Source organism: Orbicella franksi, chromosome 4, assembly GCF_964199315.1.
Source record: "Orbicella franksi chromosome 4, jaOrbFran1.1, whole genome shotgun sequence".
NCBI lineage: Eukaryota > Metazoa > Cnidaria > Anthozoa > Scleractinia > Merulinidae > Orbicella > Orbicella franksi.
Window position 1 is genome coordinate 28568991 of NC_138148.1, and position 23395 is coordinate 28592385.

General features: G+C 38.4%; 1 protein-coding gene across 3 annotated transcripts; it reads right to left on the minus strand.

The window, feature by feature from the left end:
* Nucleotides 1–230: 230 nt before the first annotated feature.
* LOC145483823 (uncharacterized) lies at nt 231–22519 on the minus strand. Of its 3 annotated transcripts, none has more exons than XM_081462367.1 (29): nt 22405–22519; nt 19870–19968; nt 19262–19350; nt 15525–17313; nt 14069–14401; nt 13088–13362; nt 12460–12567; nt 11920–11962; nt 10899–11008; nt 10525–10602; nt 10041–10151; nt 9895–9945; nt 9225–9329; nt 8814–8845; nt 8555–8645; nt 8365–8422; nt 8146–8195; nt 7599–7689; nt 7215–7353; nt 6409–6510; nt 5824–5884; nt 5457–5492; nt 5264–5331; nt 4671–4735; nt 4129–4159; nt 2829–2890; nt 2179–2345; nt 1285–1453; nt 231–576 (listed from the first exon to the last, which is right to left on the minus strand). In XM_081462367.1, exons 1-29 carry the CDS (start codon nt 22490–22492, stop codon nt 479–481), a joined length of 4599 nt encoding a protein of 1532 aa, XP_081318493.1. In that variant the 5' UTR covers nt 22493–22519; the 3' UTR covers nt 231–478. The 3 variants fall into 3 exon arrangements, with proteins under 3 accessions (XP_081318493.1, XP_081318494.1, XP_081318492.1); XM_081462368.1 differs by having other exon boundaries at nt 235–576; nt 10947–11008; nt 14069–14404; XM_081462366.1 differs by having other exon boundaries at nt 235–576; nt 14069–14404.
* Between the last annotated feature and the right edge of the window lie 876 nt (nt 22520–23395).

Genomic DNA, 23395 nt, shown 5'->3' on the forward strand with positions numbered 1-23395 from the left:
ACAGTAAACACCATTTAACTAAGAGCCTATGGACGCTAACTTGAAAAAATTATTGGTTTCTTATACCCGGATTTTTACTGTAGTAATTGAACTAAGTGAAGAACAAGTGAGCGAATAATTAGCCAAGTTCCGTAGCCGAGTTTCTTGTTGACCGAGACATGACGCACCCATAACGCAAAGAACAGACAATTTAAACGATAAAACACTTTATTTGTCATTTGTTTTCGGATCCCGAATTATTCGTTTCTGAGATCCTGCACCTCGGAAAAAGTAAAACTTTCACAAATTAATTAAATATTGTTTTTCTTTTTTTTTTCCAAGACCTTGTCGTCTCTGATTCCATCAGAGATCATTTGTTCGAGTGCTCTAAGAAATATTATTTATTGTTCCACATTGGTGAGCACTGCAAATAAACACGAGACAATTGAACGATCTAGACTTAATTGCGATGAGGCGACCATAAAACCAACAATCAATATCATGAACGGTTGGGTGTAGAACTCGCTTGGGGCCTGGGGCCTTGCGGAGGAGGCGGCGGCATAGGTCCACCAGGTCGAGGCAAGAACATGCGAGGAACTGGGGAGAGAAAAGGAAAGTGGGTGTTACATGACGTATTAGATTGGTTATGTTACTTGTCAAGCAACGAGTAACAAAAGCTTCCGAGATGCGAAAGACGTTTGACATTCAATTTATTGAGAAATAACATAAATAATAGTAGTACTCAAAAGAAATTTGTGTAGTCTCTTGTAATGGGTGTTGCTCGCGCGCAAAAATAAGAATACTGGGCAGAAGTTGATGGGCGAATATTTTTTGATGTTAAGGGTTACTTTGGGTAGAAAGGACATCACACTACAGACGAATTGACTCCGAACGTTTTAAATTAAATCCTATTAAAACTTGTCAATTGGCCAAAGGTATAGCTCTTTGCGTGAAATAAAGAGGGAGTTGTTAGCTTTCAACAACTGCAACAAGGTGGCAAAAGCGCCAATGACCTGACAATGTTGGTAAAACATTGACTTTTTTGAACCAGCCTCACACAGACAATACTTAATTCATTGGGTTCAAACTTCTAGGGACATTTCAATGTACCACGCCCTTTAAACATTCAGTCTGATTCGCTCGCTAGTGGTATGAGATAATTCTCGTAGACATAGAGTAACCTATCAGAGACACTAGACTTCTGTTCTGAAACAGTCATTCTCAGAAAAACTGGCATGTCAACCGGGAAGTCAAAGCAGTATGCATTATAGTCGCTGTTTACAACCCAGTGCAGTAGTTACTTACGAGGTCCACCTGGCGGTGGAGGCATCATCGGTCTAGGTGGAAACATAGGCATTCTCATCATAGGACGGAGTGGTGGAGGCCCATACCCTGACATGGGTGGAGGAGGAGGAGGTGCTCCATCCTTGCTGTCTTGTACAAATGAATCAGAACGATCGTCTGTTTTCGAAGACTGAAAACAAAAGGAAGGATTAGTTTAGCAGGAGTCCAAAATCAAATCTTGCGATTCTTCACGTCTTTGCAAGAAATTCATATCTGACGCAACCGCTTATTTTTAATCAGGAATGCAAAAAGGCTGCACTTGCGATTTTTAGGATCCAGAATCTACGTCAAAGAATTGTCGAACGGACAAAAAAAAAAAAAAAAAAAAAAAAAACCGAGAAAGTGCAACATACGGAGACTGCGAAAAATTTACGCTTGTCTTAAACTGCAAGTAAAGACTTGCCACACGGGAAAAGGCGTGTTTCTCCAGTGTCAAGTGTAAGTTACGACACGACTCTCGGAAATACAAATGAGAAGTATTTTCCCTTATTCACAGAACGCCGTAATTTCTACTAAGATCCATCTCTAATAAAACTCTTCAACGATTCCAAGCTTACACTGTACTTTCTTTTCACCAAGTGTAAAGAATTTTATTATATAGCACACTAAATGTTCGAAAAATTCTCTTGTTTTCTTCAAAACTGAACGAGACCTTGATTTCAAAGGACATTTCCCTGCAATGATTGTGAACACATGGAAGAAAAACATAGACGGCCGAAAAGTTAAGTTCGAGCGCGCCATGAATCTTTCAATGAGCATAACTGCTTTGAACACATCATGTGTGAATCTCCTCTACTAAATAGATATCGAGAAGTGAGGAGATAAACACTAACCAAGTATTCACAGCAAACATACCTGAGCAGTGGCTGCATTGGTCATCGGAGGTGGTGTAGCATGACCTCTGCTTGCGGGGCCTGGTGACGGAAAAGGTGGTCGGGGTGGCGTCATACCCAGCATGTCTGCAGGATGAGGTCTCCGCTGGCCAGGAAACATAGAAGATGGAGGAGGAGGAGGCGGAGGACCTGGAAACCAGTAAAAACGTTCAGTTACACCTGTGCATAGCTAGCAGTGGTAAGGGGTAGGGTGGGGTGGAGGAAAGGCTAACAACTGAGATGGGAAGTCACTGGTGAAGAGAATTGGATTATGGAGGAAATGGCAATCAGTAATAACGAGAAGAGAGGGAAAATAATGGACGAATTAGGTAAAGCGGAAAAAAGAGAACACAATGATGAAGGAGTCGGGTGGTGTGAAAAATCAGTATAGAGCGTTTTCACTCATGTGGCCAGCAGCCACGCAAATTTATTGAAACAAAAGAATTCCCACCCACAGGATTAGTTTGGTACACCAACATGGACGCTGTTTCATTGTGTTGGGACACCAACATGGGTGCCGTGACGCCATGTGGAAATACTCTACTGGGGGGTCGGTAAGTAAGTACAGGCAATTATCAGTGATGCCGGAGGGGGAGGGGAGGCGTTAATAATCATTAAGCAGTACAAACTTACCCATCATAGGAGGGGCAGTGAATGGCACAGGACTACCATGACCCGGAAGACCAGACATAGGGCTGTAGATTGAAAAACAAGCTTGTCAACACAATAACGAAAAAGCATAGAGACCGAGAAGCACCAAAACTCAGCTTGTTGAAAAACACAGCTTGTCAACAGAATAACGAAATAGCATAGAGACCGAGAAGCACCAAAACTCCTCGACTGAAACTTCCACTACATTTGAGTTCCGTGGAGTAAAGAGCGTTGGCTAAACGTTTTTAAAAGTTAAACAAATTTGACAGTTAACTGTGATATTTCTGCGTCATTTATTTGAATTACAAAGTAAAATACACCGGTAAACAGGAAAAACCTACTCGACATTGATTTATCGGTTAACAATTCTCCTAGAATTGTTTTCTGCAGTCAAAGTTACTGTTTAGAGGGTCTACCCGCACAATTACAACGTTTTCTGAACACTGCATGCCAGAAAGTTGTATATGACAAAAATACTAAATCCCACAGCTTTTTGTAGCCTTGTACGCAGACGCACTGTGGGCTCGTCACGCAATCTTTCTTCCGGCACGTGGGGGAAGAACGCGTGACAAACCCAAAGACTGTCTGCATTGGGGACCATTGCTATTCTCGGTTTTCACCAGTCATGTGATCAAAACTAAAAATCGTAACCATTCAATAAATAAATTCAAGAATCTGGAATATGATAGATGATTGCTATATAAACAACCTCGCCAAGAATCAGGTTTCTGCTGTTTTTCATTCGCCCGTTATTCGCAGAAGCGTGTCATCCAAATTTATAGAGCTTTGTATGGAGACGCCATGTTTGTGCCCTTCGGAGGGGCACAAACATGGCGACCGTAAAATAACAAAAACATCCGTCATTGAGTTTTGCTATTGAAACGAAAATTTTTACTCTAGTGCTCCGACACATTGAAATAAATGCTTCTTCTAGTGCAAGCACCGTTTATTTAACAAAAACTAAAGCGATAACTCGTCTTTTGACCTGCGCGACAGTCTTTTCTGGCCGCCATTTTCATGTCACGCAACGCAAAAGCTTGGAGTGCTCTGTTACAAAAAGAAGAACTCTGTCGAGCTAAAACATTGTCAAACGTCACGTTCCTACAGGGTCTTTTATCTGATGAAACTAAAACCTCAGAAGGAAGGATAATTTGTAATTTTGGAATATGACTACGTCACATGAAAACCAAGAATAATTGCTGCGGTGCAAATATTTTTGACGCCATATTAATGCTGGAATTTATGCAGTGAGCAGCTTATTTACCAGGAAAAATATGCTTACCTTCGTCGCGAAGGAGAATCACGTCCATCAACTATAAAAAAGGACAGGCAACAATTATTGATTTCATTATCAGCCGACAGTTTAGTCTACCACAACAGATCACAAAGAGGTGAAGCCATTATAAAGATTTCAAATAATCTAAGCTTCAAACAGCGCCATACTCATTTTCCTATAGCATTCTCCCTCTCTCTCGACCTGGGAATTCATTAAATCGTTACCGGTAAATCACATAAAAATATCTTTTACGGCAACACCTAAAGCATTTGGTGCGGTTTGTGCTTGCAGAGGTATTGTGTTTAATACTCAAGCTAGAGTGGTCGGCGACCAGTGATGTGCGAGAAACGAATTTACCGTTTTAATCTGCTTATAGTTAGCGTTTCAATCTGCCCGTATGCAGATGCTACACTATCAGAGAATCGCAGATAATTGTTACTGGGAGATACAAAAAGCTTTGTGTTGTTGTTTTTTTCCTCTGGTTAGCTGGGACATTGCGTCTGTGTGTTATAACACGCGAATTCAAGCCAAGAAAACCACGAACTTACCATGATTAAGTTGACTACTTGCCGAAGAACTTGGACGGCTTCCTCTCACTTCTAGATCATAAAGCCTACAAAATCAAACAGATAATCTTGTTGGTTTATTTTTACTGGAACATTAGCACATCTTTAATATAAAATGAACTACAAGAAGTAACCCAGGTAGTCTCAGTCCTTATCTGTGGAAAGAAAAACTGTACAGGGGTAGGATAATAATGAACTCCAACACCCACATAAGGCTATTGACTGATTGTTGCTGACTAAACCAACAGCACCCACGTTACTAAACGACAGTCAATAGACAGAGAACTGACGAATTAGCGTAAGAGAATAAAATAAAATTGACTGATGCTCAGATAGCTAACAGAGGTTAACAGTTATTTGAGACCTGTTTCGAGAACAAGAGAGTTTTATATTACAAAGTACTTTGGGGGAAAACTGCTCTCATAAAGCATCTAAGACATGAAGAGAAATTCCGCGAGGGACTGGGGAGAGACGCTGAGGCTGCTTCGCAGTCTGGGAGCTTTTCTTCATATTGTCAGAAGTACAAGACTAAGGTCCAATATATGTTAGTGTCTAAAATAAATTATTAAACTCACTTCCTTCTCAAAATTTCGTTCTCGTCTTTCAAGCCATCCAGTTCTCTCACTGCAGCTCTGTAGTCGAGCTGAAATACGGAAGCAAAAGAAAAAGAATTAAAACAAACATTCCAAGCTCAAACTTTATAATTCTCTTCGCAGATTCTCGTATGACGGTAACCTATAATCAGTCATGTAAACGTTCGCAACCTACCCAGTTTTGATGAGCCTTTTTCTCCATATTCGATAACTGGAAAGAATGAAAGAAATGATGTTTTAGATCACAACAAATGAGGAGGGAGGGTGGAGCAGTTATCACAAACTGAGATGATTTTCTTACTGCCAAAAAAACCCAAATCGTTTATCCACAGCCACCGTCTTTGCAGACACCTGTTACTTCCTTAAATCCATGGAACATCCGCCAAAAGAAAACTACACCTTTCAGCACCATTGTTGAACACAGTGTCTGGACAAGTGAGCTTAATTCGACCTTGCATGGGCCAATTCTCTTCGCCAGTAATCTCATGAGGGGAACATTCATTTCAAATAATTACAAAGATAAAATGAAACGTTACACTAACCTGCTCCTTCTTGCTCTCATCGATTTCCTCAATTTGCTTTTTGATATCTAAATATAGCTGCCTAAAAAACAATAAAAAAAGAACATTTTCTATTTGTAGTCTTAGGCTTAGAATAATACTTGCAGTAAGTAGTGACTGCAACTTAAACTTTTTTCTCTTGGAATTATAAGTAATAAATATGTGTACGGAGAGGGGAGCATGGAGACGTAATTATTAGTGGACTGAAACCTAAAGCAAGAGATAAAAGAATGTTTAGGCAAACAGAAAAATGCCTGGGGGGAGGTGGGGTACTTTTGATGGACTAGCAACCCGTCCAGGAGGAACAATACCTCCAGTCGCTTCATACTGTCTGGTATAGTAACTGGAATCAAGTCACATCTTACTTAGCCACTAACAAAACAATATGTATCCCGGTTGATAATTGTCACAATTCCTACCACCTGCTAGGTTAAAAATGTACTGCAAAGAGAATTTAGATGTGATCACCGTGAAAGGATCATTTAATTGCACACCTCACAAACTTTTCCAGTATCCTCGAGTAAAAGAATAAATGATTAACATGACAAACAGCAGAAGAGCAGTTACCTGTATTTATCGGCATCCACCACAGCAGTCGACGCTTTAGCTTGTTCGGATTGTAGTTGGTTCTCGATAGAAATACGGGATGACTCCTCAGCAGTTATTTTCCTAGAAGGGCATACACATATACACTAAAAATATATTTCTTGTAGAACAGCGACAGCAAAACTTTACCATTAACAAATGTAGCTATGATCAGCATTTGAACTGATTACATGTATTAATGCTAAGCCTCTTGCCTTAATGACAACTACTTTGCACTTGTCCTCGTTCTTGTTTTTTCACTTTGTCATGTGTAATTTCATATGGCCAACTACTGTCAATGGCTCACAACTTGGTCTTACTATGCAGTTATAAGTTTGGTTCTGTTAGCAAGAGACGTTTTCAAGTGAGTGTCGAAAGTAATTCCGATTTGCATAGGCTTTGCATTGCTGTTTTAAGCGATTGGCTCAAAAACATCGCTCCACTTTGTCATCCAATCAGAGGTAAAACCCAAACCAATCGTGACGCGCTCGGAGACGTTTTCCCGCGCTTCGTGCCGTCTGCCTGTATGTGTGTCGAGTTTTGATTGGCTCACTGGATTGTCTATATACGTTCTTTGTGATTGACCTGAGTGACTACTTTGGAGTTGGTTTTACGACACCATATTGAAAAGTGCTCTATTGACAGCAGAATAGACAATCGGAGACAAAAGTACATGTAGTTGAGCAGATACGTTTTTATTCTTCCCGTTCTACTTTTTCAAATGCATCTAAGAATTTATCTCTGATTTCTCCACTACACACTGCACTAGACAAGATAAAGTCACCAACCTGTGTAATTCCACTTCAGTTGATTTGAAATACTTCTGCAAGGCTTCAAGTTCAATTTCTTTCTCTCGCTGTGTCAGCATGGCTTGACTGGCTTTGCTTTCAGCTTGTTCCAATCTCTCGGTCTTCTCCACATTGTCATCTGCAAGCAAAAATAATTCAGGTTTTGTTTGACGATCTTGCAACCCTCTTCAACACATTCAATTCCGTTTAACTTACAGTGTTTGCTGGGGTAAAAATTGAAAGTTCTGTTGTAATATTTTTCATGCAAGCATCACTCCAGACTGCCATTACACACGGGCAAGTTACATTTGTAAAACGTGACAGTTAAGTTTACACTGGCAAAGTTGGAAGATGACCCATGTTCTGGGCTAGTATATTACTTACTTTCTAACATCTTTCTGATCCTTCTGAGCTCCTCAGCCTCTGTTTCCAGTTCTGTGACCTTCTCTTGCAATTTCTTATTTTCCGTCGTAATCTGGAACGCAAAGCAGACAGTTTTTTCTCCTATAGAATTCAATCCACAACAGAGCTGCAACCATACTGACACATTTACTGGACAGTCATCATATCAAAGACATTTCGTTCAGATGTTTCAATTTGTATTGTCAACACCAGGGTTGGCACAATTGCGATAGTTTTGAGAGAATTGTTTTGTAAAATTACAGCATATGCACACGTACATGTACATAAAACTGAATGCAAAATACATATGCTCAAAGTTGTTTATAATAATACGCTCTAACTTATAAAGAGTCTAAAAGTCTCGCCTAGAAGCCACCAAACAGGTTGCGACCGCTCACAGAATGGTTGTGGAGACGGGAGTCATGGGAACAGAACAGATACGGCATGGAACGTGAACATGTTCTGTTTAGCGTTCTCTGATAAGTCACTTCTCAACTGGTAGAGTATATTAAGATAAAATTTTCCTCACTTCATCAACATTCATTAAGTTCTGCAATCTTCCCGCCATTTCATCCTCATCTGTTCAAAGAAAAAGCAAAAACACTGTATCACAACTTTTAAAAAAACAGGGGGGGGGGGGGGCGACAATCTATATTCAATGCAGATGAACTATTGCACACAGAAATAATTCCACAATCTAACGGCATTTAAAGGATTTGTTTAAATGAGAATTTGAGTCAGTACTCACCAGGCTCTTCCTCTCCGTCTCCGTGTAGTTTGATTTGCTTCAGACAATCTTTCAACACCTGAAAATAAGTGTCCAATAATTTTTGCTGCACGTAAATGATTCAAGGTTAATGTTGATAAAAATATGACTGACTTAATATCAACAAATGCAACAAATGCAACAAGTTAGTACATACAGGCACTGCACATACCTCAACCTCATTAGATCTGAACTCATATTGTTGTTGAAGTTCGGTCAAACGCAGCAACTGATCGTCAAATTCAACTTGTAAATTTTGCTTCCTGCAATTAAGTGAATTTCACGTCTGAGTTAGTCAACTCAAGAAGAAAAGGATGTTTTCAACACCCCTAAGACTGCCAGAGAGTTTTAATAAACTACCTACTTTACCATTTTTTTAAATCAAATTCTTTTATTATACTAAAAAGTTCTTACAGTTATGTACAACTTACTTTTCTTTTGTCTCTGTCAGCAAATGTTCAAGCTGTCCCAAAAGGAAAATGCAAACATGAGTGAAGTTAAGTTCCACACCCTCTAAGGGGCTATGTACATGTAACTCTACACTCTATGGACAGTACTTACTGTACAAAAAAGGCCTACAAATTCAAAATATTCAAACGAATTTAAAAATTCAGGCCTACAGTTGCAGTCCATTAGCCAGTTACTAAAATATCAGTATTTCTACTCCCTCCTTGAGTGTTAACAGTGCTAGCCCATTGCAGAGTTATTGTGCCAGTCAGAATAGTGGCAAACAGAAGAATAATTGCACAATGGAGGCTCAAACTTTGTAAATATTGGATAACCTGCAAAAACACCTTTGGTTGATACAATTAAAGAGCACATTATTTATGTTGTTCCCCTACCTTCTCGTTTTCCATGTCTGCTTGTTGAATTTTCTCATCAAGCTGCTCAATGTGCTTTTCACGGGTCTCCTTTTCAAGCTGTTGTTTTAGGAGGTCATCATTCAACTGAGGGTGACCGAAAAAATTACATGAGAAAATATTCTTGGAAAATAAAAGGTAACAAACAACAAACTAACGTACATACACTACTCGCAATATTTGAAATATTAAACAGTCAGTCATAGGACATTGTCCAACCAAATTTTGGTAACTGTCCAGTTAATTTTACATTATGGTCGGACGTCATGTCCAAACACCAAAAAGGCTTTAGCTTTTTTACCTGTTATACAAAAAAAAAAGTTCACAAAAAATCTGCTTGAAATCTGATACATGAAATGTGCTTTGAAAATGCACCATAATGCATTTCTTGTGCAAGCATTCTCATTACTTCATGTATGATAACAGATTGAGTCATCAGTTTATTTGTGTACGTAGCTTACATACAATATTTTGTGTAGTACCAGAAAATATCTATTCCAATCCCTTTTGTTGGGGGAGTATGGATATTTTCTAGAACTCTACAATGCTAAAGTATGCGTGACCAACCAATGTTGTAAAATCGCTGGCCAAAGTAGGGAATTGAAAGGACACATGTCCTGCTAAGGAGCAATGATTATTTTGGATTCCTTACCTTTTGAATTTCACCCTCTTTAGCCTCAATCTTAGCTCTTAAGTCCAAAATCTGTTAATAAGAGAAATTAAATGTTATATGTATTAAATATGAAATGCAAAACATTATTTCATAACATGAAGTTACAGTTTGTGGAAAATGCTCACCGTGTTCTCACATCTTGCAATTTCCTCACTCTTTTCCTTGGATTCAGTTGTCAATTTTTGACAATTATCTTCCATTTCTTTCACTAACATTTGAAGGTCTTGTTTTTCTTTCTGCAATGACAAAAAATTGACAGTTCGACAGTTTTCAGTGTCATGATCATTTTGTGAGATGGAAATAATAATCCACCTCAGCACATGAGTCAACAATGATATATTTAATATGTTATTTTCTCTTGTTCCGATCTCTATACCACTGGTCATCTAGACCCTCTGGCCTCTCATTAATCTTTAATCTTTAACAAATTACTCCTAAAACAGCATAAAAAGCTATAGTAGGAGAATTATAAACACACAAAATTAAATATTACTATTACTATAAGAGAATTGAAAACACGCGTGGCCAATAGAATGAGAAGACCATTACAGCAACAAGAACAACAGCAAAATATTAATATTAATATTAATTATTATGTTGGTCACTAACCTTGAGTTTTTCCTCTCCCTTTGTGAGTTTTAGAACCATCTCACTGGCGCTTTTTAACTGTTCATCAGAAATCTGTTTCTAAAAAAATTACAGTAGCAGAGTAAAACATCTCTGTCAGTAATTCAATTCTAGATTAGCCACAAGTTTTCCCTGGTACCTGTTTTCAACAATTTGTCTGTCTGGATGAACAACAAGACATAGTTATCCCTACCAAGGTTTCTTTCATGACTTTTACTTGCTTGTTCAAACTGATAAATAAGTTATAACAGCCTTTCTGTATTCTGATTGGCTGTACTGTACTTTCTATTGCATGGCATGGCAAAAAATACTATACATGAGGCCACATTCTGTTCAAAGCAGCTTAGATACAATACCTCTTTGTAAGCAGTATTTCTCTCCATATCCGTCTTAAGTTTGTCTGCCTCCATTGATTTAACTTCCTCTTCTAAGATGCGAACCCTTGCTTCATAACTCCTCAGGACATCTAAAGGGTTCAAAATAAATGGACATATGCATGCATGGTCAACGACTGAAAGTAAAACACTTAACACTATTTTAATCAGAAAAGAAAATCTCGTTGCAGCAACTAAGCTTTCAATTGGTCCCTGTGAATGCAGTTTGTAAGCAATTGCACAAGAGCAAATGAAAAGATGAACAACAACAACTGTAGAATAAATCACAGAGCTGTAGTTCATGTATCTGAGCTACAACCAGTTTCGTCATGCTAGTGCTACCAGGAAATCATCCCCATGTTATACATGTAATGTCCCAGGGGTTCACTACAAAAGGGATTCATTGTCCTGGGATTTATCCTTGACTTGTGTGACATGCTCTTTGACTATGTGAAACAACCTTGACAGTGTAATGGCATTCAGTGGTTTATTTTCAAGATTTGCGCCAACTGACTTTAGCAGTCTAAGTTATTATATAGCTAGCTCCCTGAGCGGCCAAGATGATCTGAATCCTGCCCTGTTATTGGCTACCAGAGCAGAAAGATGGCACTATCTTGCCCACTCAGCATTACAGGTGTCTGCTGTGTCCTGCAAGAAAATAGTGTTCTTTTTTCCCTACATAGTAAATACTTTATTGACCAAGCTTGTTTGTTCAAGATCGCAGTCCTGATATTGGCCTCGTTCTTTTTTGCGTGTTTATGGACCTTGACTCTGTCTTGATCCGTAAACACGCACAAGAACAAAAAAACAAAAAAAAAGAACTTGGCCAATATCCAGCCATCTAGACCCAATGAGCTTGGCCAGTGTCCATGATATACATTCCTTTTTCCTTGTTAGCATTAGGTCTGAGACTTTACTGTCTAAGCTTAATGATTTTCTTTCTTCTCATCACCTGTCTGCTTGTCAATGTATTACAATTATAGTAAGGAGAATTAACACTTACCATGAGGATTAGGTCCCTGTGCACCGTGTCGCATCCTCCCAAACTGAAAATAACGCCAACAAGGAGATAAATTACTAGAAATAAATATACATATTTTTTTAACTGTCAAAAAACAACATGGTTACTACCCTGGGGCATGAATGCAATGTGAATGTAAAATATGGTTTTAAAGTACAATTCTACCACAATTGCTACTAATTTTGCAATCTGATTGGCTAATTTGCCATTGTTGATAAGAGTCCAGTGTGTCACGTAATGCCTTTTTCAGCTCGAGCTCTGAAAAAAACATTTTCTTTGACGTTGATATTGTGGTAAAAAAAAAAAAATCGAAATTTGGTTTAGCGTGGTCTATACTCTTGTCAACAATGATACGCATCATCACAGCGGTCAAAATTTGTCGTGGACTGCCTTGACTGCACCTCATGAGTCCACAACATTTTGACCACTGTGATGACACGTATCATTGTCGATAAGAGTACAGACCATGCTAAACCACATTTGATTTCAATTGTTAATTAGAACATTGATACATGTACTTACAGTAAGTGACCAGAAGAAATAAAGAAATCCCAGAGTACCAAACAGGAATGTTATAAACAAAACAGCGGGATGGACATCAGCAAGATCATTGCACAACTGCTCAAACATCTGAAGACAAAATAACAGCAACAATTTAATTTTGCACAAAAAATGCATGCCAAAATCATTTCACCACATTTTTTCCTGTATACATGACTGCCAAGTTTTGTTTTCCTCTGAAACTGGTTCACACCAGCAACACAATGGCATACATGTAACAACATGGGTATAACCACAAGATCAGTTACATGTGACTGTGGATTAAAGCAATTCAACAGGAATCAATATTGAAAGATGCATGCAAGGTAAAGTCCGCACCTGGCCAGGTGGTCCATATCACCAAAGATTATCCTCGACAGTTTCTGTAATACGGGACTAGAAATATTTCCTCTACCCAGTGGATGGGATGCCGGTCTATTACTGAGGTTATCCCCCTCCCCTCAGCATTAATTCTGCAAACACCTGCTATGAGAGTATCATGTCTTGCCCAAAGGGTGCACATGATGACCTTAGCCAGAGCTCAAACCAAGACAATTAGCTAATTATTAGCCGGTCACTGAATCTCCTACAGTACTGAAAGGTAGCTTACCCCATCTAATCCAATATAAGCCAACAAGTCTCTGGTCGTATTCCTTGCCACAGGCCAATAGGAGAAGACAAAAAGCACAGACTTTTCATGGAAGTTACGGAATGCCCTCATGAAGGTAGCATATCCACTGAGGGTCTCATTCACTTGAGAGTAATTATTCTCTTTGATGTTATTGAACTGAGTTTCGCCCAAGACAACCTTTGACATTAAACTGTCTTCTACTTTTTGGAACCGTGAGGCTAGTGATATCACATTTGGTTTTGCTTGACAAAAGCCTGCAAAAGTAATTATACAATGTAAGTGTTTGTCTTAAAAAAAATAAATATTGAGCGGTAAGTACTGTATGCTGAAATAATTAGAAAACTGTTGTGCATTGTTCCTCATGATGGTCAGCAGGATTAACTCATTTGTATTAATTTTCTAAAAGATTTGCCAAAAAACTTCAGACAAAATATTACAGTGCAACCACTCTAACCAAGGCCGCCCGACAAAATTTTCTACAAATTTAAGGAATAAAAACTGTGGAGGTTAACCATAGTTTTCCCACAAATAATTGATGAAATCAGCCTACAGGTAAATTACAAAGGCAACAGATTTGTGGTCACTTCAACGATTAGTAACCGTCTTAAAACTTTTAAAATGCCAGTAGTCAATTTGCAAAGAATTTGCCTACAGTATGTACATGTAAGTGGCCTTGGTCAAGGAGTAGTCACACCGTAAAAAGGTAGAAACATCAAACATTGGACTGCTAAAATTTTACTTTTAATTAGTTAATGTACACTATTGTCGAACCCTTAAATCAAATAAATCAGACATTGTGTATTAAAACATTAGCTTGTATATGACACATCAAATAAATTATCCTAATGGCTTATCCTTTCTTGGCTCCCATTCCTGCAACTACATGCACTAGATGTAGTTGCAAGGTCTTTCTTTAAGACCAAAATTATCAATTACAAATAAGAGGCTGCCCATTCTAACCTTCAGTGCATGCAGCTTTATCTGAAGGGACCTTATGATCCTCTTTGCTGTCATCCACATGCTCCTTTTCCATACCATGATCAGTTGCTTCACTAGGTTTTACATCCACAGAGCTCAAGCCCTCCTTTTTCAGTGCAGTCGTTGATGAAGCTGTCTCTGTTGCTGTTGTTCGTTTCGTGCGGCTACCGACTGGTTCTTTGACTTTTGTTGGCATTGCCTGCAAAGACTTGACAAGTGTGGCTTCCGTCTTAGTGTTTGCTACTTTTGCTGCCGACTCTTCATCCACAGCTGGTGCAGTGGTAGTTGTAGCAGAAGTATTCACTGTTTGCCTAGCTGCTGTTTGGAATGATGATAACAACTGTTACAATAGATGACTTTAATATTCATGTGATAAAAAAAATGAACATCGATAGGTATATAATTTACAACACATTTTTCCTTGAGTACACTATTTGAAACAAGTACTTGCATGTGACATGTTAGCCTCACAAATCATTTGCCATCGACGTCTTTTTGATTGTGAATGTCTAACAGTTGTTTAGCTAGAGATACATGGAATCAACTATGCTTTAGTGCAAGGGTGGGGGAGGGGGGGTGGGGATAAGCAACTTTACCACACTGGTCACTTAACAGCGTTGAAAATGTACACTGTAATCTACAATTCAGTCAGCATACAGAAAAAATTCAGAATGTTCACCACTTTCTGCTTTAAAGCCTTGTAAAGTGGTGTAATGAAGCAAAATACTTAGATATCTGTCACTTTGTATGGTTGGCCTTGTCAATATTTTTATAGCTCTCAGTACTTTCAATATGACCCAGCACCTGCCAAAGTTCCGGTGAGTATTCTGTTACAAATAACCATCTACTGTATAATGTACCCAGTTTTCAAAATTTGGCCCTGTAACTTTAGGACGTTGTCATGAGCCTGTCTGTTGCTCTCTGACAAAAGTTGTACAAGAGTGGAATTTGAAGTAGGTGGCACCACCCACTTCATATGATACTGAAAGCACTGGGCTCTTCCATTATCAACCTTGTAATACTGAGCTTAAAATTCCATGTACAGGATTTCAGCTAAGTTTTAAAGACCATGCATAAATAACAAATTCCTAATGGTCAATCAATAGATGCACAGATAACTCCTAAAAAATCAATTTAGGAAAAGGTCAAAACATCAAGAATAGAATTCCTAGAATTGTTCCAATTTTTACCCTACAGTGCTAGTGTAACTGAAAACGTACACCACACCCTGACACCTTGCCCCTACTCTCACTACAAGGAGGGTCAAGGTTCAATCACGTTCCAAAAAAACTGTGTTTTCCCTAAATTACTCTTTAGAACTTCTGCATGTGTTCGAATCATGAAAAGTACATTGTATGCGGCTCACAAATCAATGTAGCTGGTTTTTTAGCCGGCAGTGGTCTCTTAAAACCTTGTTCAACATTCTTTATGTACCAACCTTGATCTTGCGAAGTTTTGACTTGCTTAGAAGATGGTGAAACAGCTGTTGCTGCCTTGCTGAGTTCACTTTCAGCACTATGCTTGGTAGACATTTTTTCCTCCTGTTCTTTTTGTTGTCTTTCTTTTTTGCTGACTCGATATTCCTCAGCCATCTTTTCAAAATTCCTTCTCTCCTCATTTAACATTTCCAGTCTCCTTTTCAATGCAGCTTCTTCCTCAGCCATCTTTTGGTCAAAGGCACCTTTGATTTTCATATGTTCCTCATCTTCGCCGTCTTCACTAGTTTTTCCCTTCTCCTGAGTTGGGTTTTCTTTTTCCTGATCTATCCCTTCATCCCCTGCCACCTTGTCATCAACCTCTTCCTCTTTTCTTTCAGCACCACTTAGTTTTTTCAAAGAAATTTCTTTCTCCTCCTCCCTACGCAACCTTTCCATCCCCATCTTCTCAGTTTCTTCTATCTGTTGCCGTTGCTTTTTCAGTGACTCAAGTCTCAGTTGTCTCGCTTCCTCCTCTTTCCGTTTTTTCTCTTCTTCTGCAGCCTTTTTTTCTTTCTCCAGCCTGACTTTCCTTGCCTGCGCTGCAATTGCTTTCTTCTTCTCTTCTGCAATCCTTTTTTCTTTCTCCAACATGAGCTTTCTTGTCTGCTCTTCAATTGCTTTCTTCTTCTCTTCCGCATCTCTTTTTTCATTCTCCAACCTCAGATTTCTCGACTGCTCTTCCAATACTTTCTTCTTCTCCTGTGCATCCCTTTTTGCCTTCTCTAGGCTGAATTTCCTTGCCTGCTCTTCCATTCTTTCTTTGGCTTCTTGTTCCCCTGCCTCCTCTTTTTTATTTTTTTTGAGATCTTGTACTTCCTCCTGCAGTACATCTGATGAAACTTGTTCTTGAGGTTTGCTTTTAACTCGCAGATGCTCCAAGTCTTCATCTGACAGCTCTTTTGCACCGTCCTCATAGTGAGGCTGTTTCTTATCAAACGGCGTCCCTCCTGAGCTGTCTGCAGTCCTTGGCTCCTCCTGCTCAGGGTCTTGCTTTCCCCTGTTAACACCGGCACTGTCAATTTCTGCCTCCTTCTCGGCAGGGTTTTCTTTAACCAAAGGTTCGGTTTTTGAATCCTCAGCATTTACTGAATTCACAGTTAAATCTTCCTCAAACTGCATATTTTTACTGTTTGATTGTTCTTTCTCCTGGTGGCTCTCAATTTCTTTATTGTCAGTTTGTTTAACTGAGGATTCATACTTTGTATTTAATGCTGAGTCTTGCTCAGACTGCACCTTATCAAGGTCTTTTGATCCCTCCTCCAGTCTGCTGTCAATTTCTACATCTGGTTCACCAGTATGTGCATCTGGAAGTTCAGGGTTTTTATTTTCGGCATTTGCCAAATCTAAGGTGGATGAATATGGCAGAGATGCTGAAACATTACCCTCCTTAATAGCATTGGGCAATGGTTGGTCCTCCCCTTTTTCTTGATCAGCATCACTCTCAGTGGCACCACCAAAATAGGTTTCTTCCTCTGCAGTTCGTGCAGAATTTACATTCTCTGTAACTGACTTTTCAAATTGAGGTAATGCAAAATTAGGCTTATTGTCTTCACCATTGCTTGTTTCATAAATTGCCTCCTCTGGATCATCATCTCCCAACTCATCTTCTACAGATGGATTTTCAGGTTCTCTATCTTCCGACAGAAAATCCTGTTCGTCCTCTTCATAAAGAGGCGCAGCTAACTCAGAAAACATTTGTGAAAAAAATCCCGGACTTCCCTTGCTTTCTGATGTTTCTGAAGATGGGGCCTGCAAAAAATAATGCAATTATATCTATTGTACTCTTTTAAAGGATATTTAAAAGTTAATAAGCTTGTTAAGATGTTTACTATATTCAAGATGCCTCGTTGAGTATCCTCTTTATCCAATTGTATGTTGTTTGCTTCACCTTTGAAGTTCTGTTCACAAAGATTCGGGATTTTTTCCACATCTGAGGTTTTGTCTCAGCATCATAGCTTGTTGTTTATTATAGTCTTTATGGCTCATTTGTGTGAGCACTCGCATGAGCTTTTGCTAGCTTTCAAGCTATAGAATTCGTGGGCTGACCTGTTCTGAAAATGCTCAACATCTTTGTATATGAGATATATAAGGCATGAGTATATAAGGCATGATTCTTTCCAAAGCTTATCTCGCAAAACACAACATTCTATAAATTGAAGGCTTTTGTGCAAAAAGGGCATATATAGCATTTTGGGCTGATTTTTATTTTTTGCAGGATTGAGCTAATTTTTGGCAGACTGACTTGTTTTGACATGAAAAGCATCATCGCGTAATTGTTTTTGTTGATTTGTGCTTTGTTTTCGAGAAATAATGTATGCAAAAAACTCAGTTTTCCGAGTGGCATCTTTTAGAGCGAATCCTTCAAAGGTGGATTTCGACACAACGCAAACTTAAACAGTTACGTTTAGCAGCTTCGGCAACACAATTTTTTTTAAATATACGTTTTGATTTTTGAAAGAAGTAGAGAAATAGACCGGAAAAAAAATTGACCGACCTCGTATCGAACTGGTGTCATGAGAAAACAAACTCAGATGCGGCCCGTTCAGCGCCTTATCCACTTGTGCTAACGAAGCAACAGTAAGAGAATTGTGTAATTATATGAATAATAAAACTAGCGGCAAATACCACGCTTCGGTGACTTCATCGTTTAGCAAAACAAAGGTTTCTTTTGTTTTTCGCTCAACAAAAGATCTCCAAAAGATACCCTTGGAAAACTGAGTTTTTTGCATACATTATTTCTCAAAAACGAAGTGGAAACCAAAAAAAACAATTATGCAATGATGCTTTTCATGTCAAAACAAGTCAGTCTGCCAAAAATTAGCTTGATCCTGCAAAAAATAAAAATCGGCCCATAATGCTATATACACCCTTTTTGCACACAAGCCCTCACTTATGTTGTTCACAAAGAGTGAGCACATGATTATGAAGCTGAAGAAATTCTCATTCCCAATTTCCCACATTGTTTGTTAGGAGTGTCTGGAAGCATGACCCCCCATTTGTAGCTCAAGAAGAACAGCTTTCATTTTTAGAGTTGGGCTTTCCTACATAAATATACATATATGCCGCCTTAAGCCTTTCCTACAGAAACCTGAAGAAATTGTAAGGAGTTAGAAATAACAGAGTTTGAAATAGCCAATAATAGATGACTGGTAAAAGAGGGAAAATCCAAGGGAAATTGTTTTTGAAACAACTAGGAATTTAATTAGTTCAAATTAGTGCCATCCAACTGTACTTGTTGAATCAAAGCTAATACTGCAGCACTGAATCACTAAATATAGTTCCCAGAAGTATCCAGTCATAAATTCTACAGCACATTAATTTGTACCTAGGATTGTCACTGGATATTCTCAAAACTTTCTGTAAGAAGGGTTAAAATATGGATTAAACAATTTTCAGATTTACACATCGCAGAGCAAAACAGAGAATTGCATCTTGACTCCTCTTTGAATGTACATGTATTGCTCTTAATTAGAAAGCACTGATTGACCCAAACAACTGAATGTGGAGTTTTCTATTTCCATTGTGTAATGTGGGTCAGGTTTTGTTGTCTATGTGGCCATGATCACTGCAGTTTACACTGTAGGATCTCACTTGAACAATGCACATCATAGAATGTACAAATACATGTAGACATCAATCCAGGCTGCTTTAATTTAATCCCTGCCTTAAAAATTAACAAAAATTTAAAAACCTGTACCTTATCCTCTGAATCATCTTCACGGTTTCTGTCAGCTGTTTGCTCTTCTTCTACATCAGCATGATGCTGAGTTTGCTTAATACTTTTCTCTGTTGAAATACATGAAGACAGAAATATTCTTAATACATGTAGTGTACAATGTAGTTTAGTGCTATCTAACAACCAGATGAGTATAATTCTACGAAAACAAACATAATTACATTGTAACCATTTAAATCTGCAGATATTACAAACTACAGTGTAATAATAAAATTACATGACTACATGTATTTTAAGTTATGTACAGTAATATCTAAAGCCATTGAAGACGAGTGCAAGCAAAGAAGAAACAAAGCCAAAGCATCAAATTGGCAAGTGGAACTCAGCTCCAGCTACTAGGAAAATAATGATTGCTGAAAAAATGTCCGACTCCAGCCAAGACAACCTTGCTAGCAGATTCTCCTCTAGTCTTGCAACAGGATAGTAACTTTCAGGAACTTCACAACTGTATCTGTTAATTAACTAATTAAAAGTATAAAGCAATGGGTCTTTCTTTCAATCTTTATGCTCGTTATTGCACAAAAGGTCTGTTTTTAGTTACATCCAACTAATAATTAATAACCACATACCTTTTGTTGAAATGCTGTTTTCCACAGCATTTTGAAAATAGGAGCCCGGCTCAAAAGCCGGGCTCAAGTCATTGTCCTTCCTGCTATCTACATGAACAACTGAAAACACAAGAAATAAAAGCACTTTAATTCACATGCATGTTGAACGTCAAGGATCTAAATTAGCTCAAGAAAACAGTAGTGAAATCTGCTTTAAAACTACACGTGTAATAATAATTATTACATGTGTAGTTTTTAAGCATACCCTATAACGTTAACTCTTTCTATTACATTATAACCTTAACCTTTGTTAAGGGCTCCAGGGGAGTCAAACATTTTCTCTCCAGATACTTAAGGTTTAAGTATTTGCTACCTAACTGCCAATACTATTATTGTTCAAATTGAAAGTAATTGTAGAGTCAAAGCTCTCCATGATACCACTCTTGGCCAGTTAAGGCTTCCATTGTGAAAGGCTGTTTGAACTGTTACACAGACTTTGTATAATTTAAAAGCTCTCATAAGTGACCACTCTCAAAAGCAACCATAACCATTCTTAAGAATTACCATTTTTTAAGTTCTCCTAAGCAAAGACTGCTAGGCTTTTATTCATATTCGTTGACACTATGTATAATAAAAGTATGCACAATCACATTTACGCTAACTATTTTTGCAACATTGCAATATTATTTCAGTAGAAAAAGATTCTCAAACTGAAGGTTTACAATGATTCACAGCTAGAGAATGAGTGTTACCCCAAGAGTGAAATACAAACATTTTACATGTATGCTAGAGCAACCAGCCTCTGTTGCGTCAGCATGTGGCTGCTTACAATACAGTGTAGCTCACTTTCATGAACGACAACTTATAGTAACATGCATGGCCCCTCCTTTAAAATTCCTAAGCTTTAAATTTTTCACTTTTCACTTTCCTACACGTACCATCACGAAAACATTAAGGTAAACTATAAATTAAATTTCTTAAAGAATAATGCATGCAGTACTACATTGCAACATTCTTTAGTAAAATTAGTGCTAAAGAGAAAAATAAGTAAATTATAAGCACAAACAGCCAAGTTCATACATTCATGCATTTCAAGAAAGCACATTGTTTTGGAATCACAGACTGTCTGCATGTCAAATCTAGGCTCAAATTATTATTAACTAAAATTTTATTATTTACTTATTCTTGAACCATCAGCTTTCTAAATTTACTTTCAAAGGTGGTCAAAAATTACAAATAATCAACTGCAAAGTTGATAATAAATTATTCACTAAATATATCACTTGCTCCCTGTTGCAGCACAATAGTTTCATCAGATAAGCACCCTTTTAAGATCATCATATTTTAAATGTACATGTAAATCCACTCTCTTCCCTCCCTCTAAAACAAAAGTCAGGATGAATGTATGAAGCAGCGGGAGGAAGCAAAAGTACTTCTGCCAGTCTTTTTATCCCACACATGTACAAAATTACAGCAAATTAACACAAAATTGACAACACAGGTTGAGCAAGGAAAAGTGAGATCAGTGAGGTAGGTAACAAGAGCAGTGGCCACTCTAATGCAAGTTCTAAGAAAGGCCTGTACCAGGTTCCTTGATAACTTTTTCCTCAGCTGTTGCATTTCAGTATAAAGGTGTAACAAGGTGCCACTTGGCCAGAAGGCTTTCTTTAATTCATGTTATGGCACAGAATTGCACAGCTGTAAGACAATTCAGGGCTCACAAAAAGTGCCGTCTGGCACTCCGGGACAGGTAGATTTTCCTGTCGGGCAAGTAACTTTTCCTTGTCACTTGTCTGTCACAGGCAAGGGGTTATCAGTAGTTTGCCAGTCAAGTCATAAAAAGGAAAACACAAACTAGCATGCCTTGTCCTGGAAGAGCTACTTGTCTGAAGGGAAAGCTGGAATTCACATATTTTCCGAGCCCTGAAGACGTACTAGTGATACTGCTCACAGGTGTCAGGGGTTCAACTGAACATGTTTACTGCATGCTACAACATACAGGGCAGCAAAGGTAGGCATGTGTCCATTCCCATGAGAGAATCCCTTTTGTAAAGAGCTTCTTTCATTCATCAACAGCAAGCTTGATATAAAATTTGGTGAAATATCGATTATTGCTGGCATCACTTCAAACTACACGTACATGTATGAATTAAAGCAACGCGCTTATTTTACGCAAAGTGGTAAATAATACGTGGCGCAACAAAATCCAACATTTACAAGTATCAAATTAACAAACGGTGACCTCTACCTATAGAACAATCAATCGCCGGAAAACATTTTCCGGCTCGATCGAGTCAAAGACAGTCTAGTCCGCAGAAAAACCTTAACCAATAAAACAACGGCTTGGCCAACGATTCCTATCTTTCTCTCGGTTTTCTACGCAAATTGACCAAAGTTATTTTCTTGCCGTGGAAATTAAAGTCTATAAAAGATATTTTTGAGTGAAACACATGTACACAGTGCGCGGAGCCACAGCCGAACAAATGTAATTTTTCTCCAAACAATTCTCGTTCTAGGAAAATAGATTTGTTGCGAAAAGATGCTCAAGTCACTTACCTTCTTGATCTGATACTCTGTCGGAAATTATTGGTCCAAAACTATTAAAAACCAGTAAAACTGTTAACGCAACCAACTTGTCCGCCATCTTTGAAATAGCATTTTTCCAAACTGCGCGTGCTCACGATTGTTACGCAGCTGACGTGTCGCTTTGCTGTGAATTTCACCAGGGAGGAGTAACTTTCGGTGTTGTAAAAACTCAGTGAAAGCGAAAGATCTTCACGAGGAATGCTTATTAAGATAATACAAAACAAAATACCGAAACACAGTGATAGTTTTTTGGTTGTAGATTATATTCAAACCACTTCAGAATCGAAGCAAAGTGCGAGACTAATTCCTTACCCTCTCCCGGTGTGTGTCAATTTGCTCCATTTGAAGCCATAGAAACGCTGTAGGCCACAGAGGGAATGCTTATTATTGCAAGTGTTTCTGGGGCTTTGGGGAGTAGAGTGGATTATTGAGACTCTTAACAGTAGATTAACTGATCTCTGCATCAAGTTATCACAGTGTTAAAACCGATTTTTCAGACGATAAAATGGATCCTCAAAATATAACGAGACAGGGAAAATGAAAGTGAAAAAAAAGTGAAAAACAGAGAGAAAATGACTTACGAAGCCTGCGATCTCATGACTCGTCACGCCGTTACCAAATAGAGATTGCGTGATGAGGCCAAAGACCATCTCAGCCGGAGGAGGCTAGACAGACGGGGAGTTTGTGCGAGGAATATTTTGGAAGAGGATTTCCCACACTTTTTTTACACGCTCGATTATGGTATCACTATTTCCTATGAAACTTTGATGAAAGAGTTACCTCTTTTCTGAGAAAAAAATTAATGACATACGAAAGGATAAGGGTTTGCACCTCGGAGCAGAGCCTCCCATAAAAAAACTTTGTTGAGTACGGCCTCTCCCTTCCTTCCCGTTACAATTGCCCTTTGAACAATCGTCTTGCAATACCAATTCTTGGCGAACAGAATGACAGACTGCAAAAA

Coding starts and splice junctions, on each gene's coding strand:
- LOC145483823 (XM_081462366.1), bottom strand. CDS start 22,492: ATGGCGGACAAGTTGGTTGCGTTAACAGTTTTACTGGTTTTTAATAGT. Junction 13,363..14,068: donor TAAAGCTGCATGCACTGAAG/GTTAGAATGGGC, acceptor TTACTTTTGCAG/GCTTTTGTCAAGCAAAACCA. Junction 8,423..8,554: donor TCAGATCTAATGAGGTTGAG/GTATGTGCAGTG, acceptor ACTTATTTTCAG/GTGTTGAAAGATTGTCTGAA.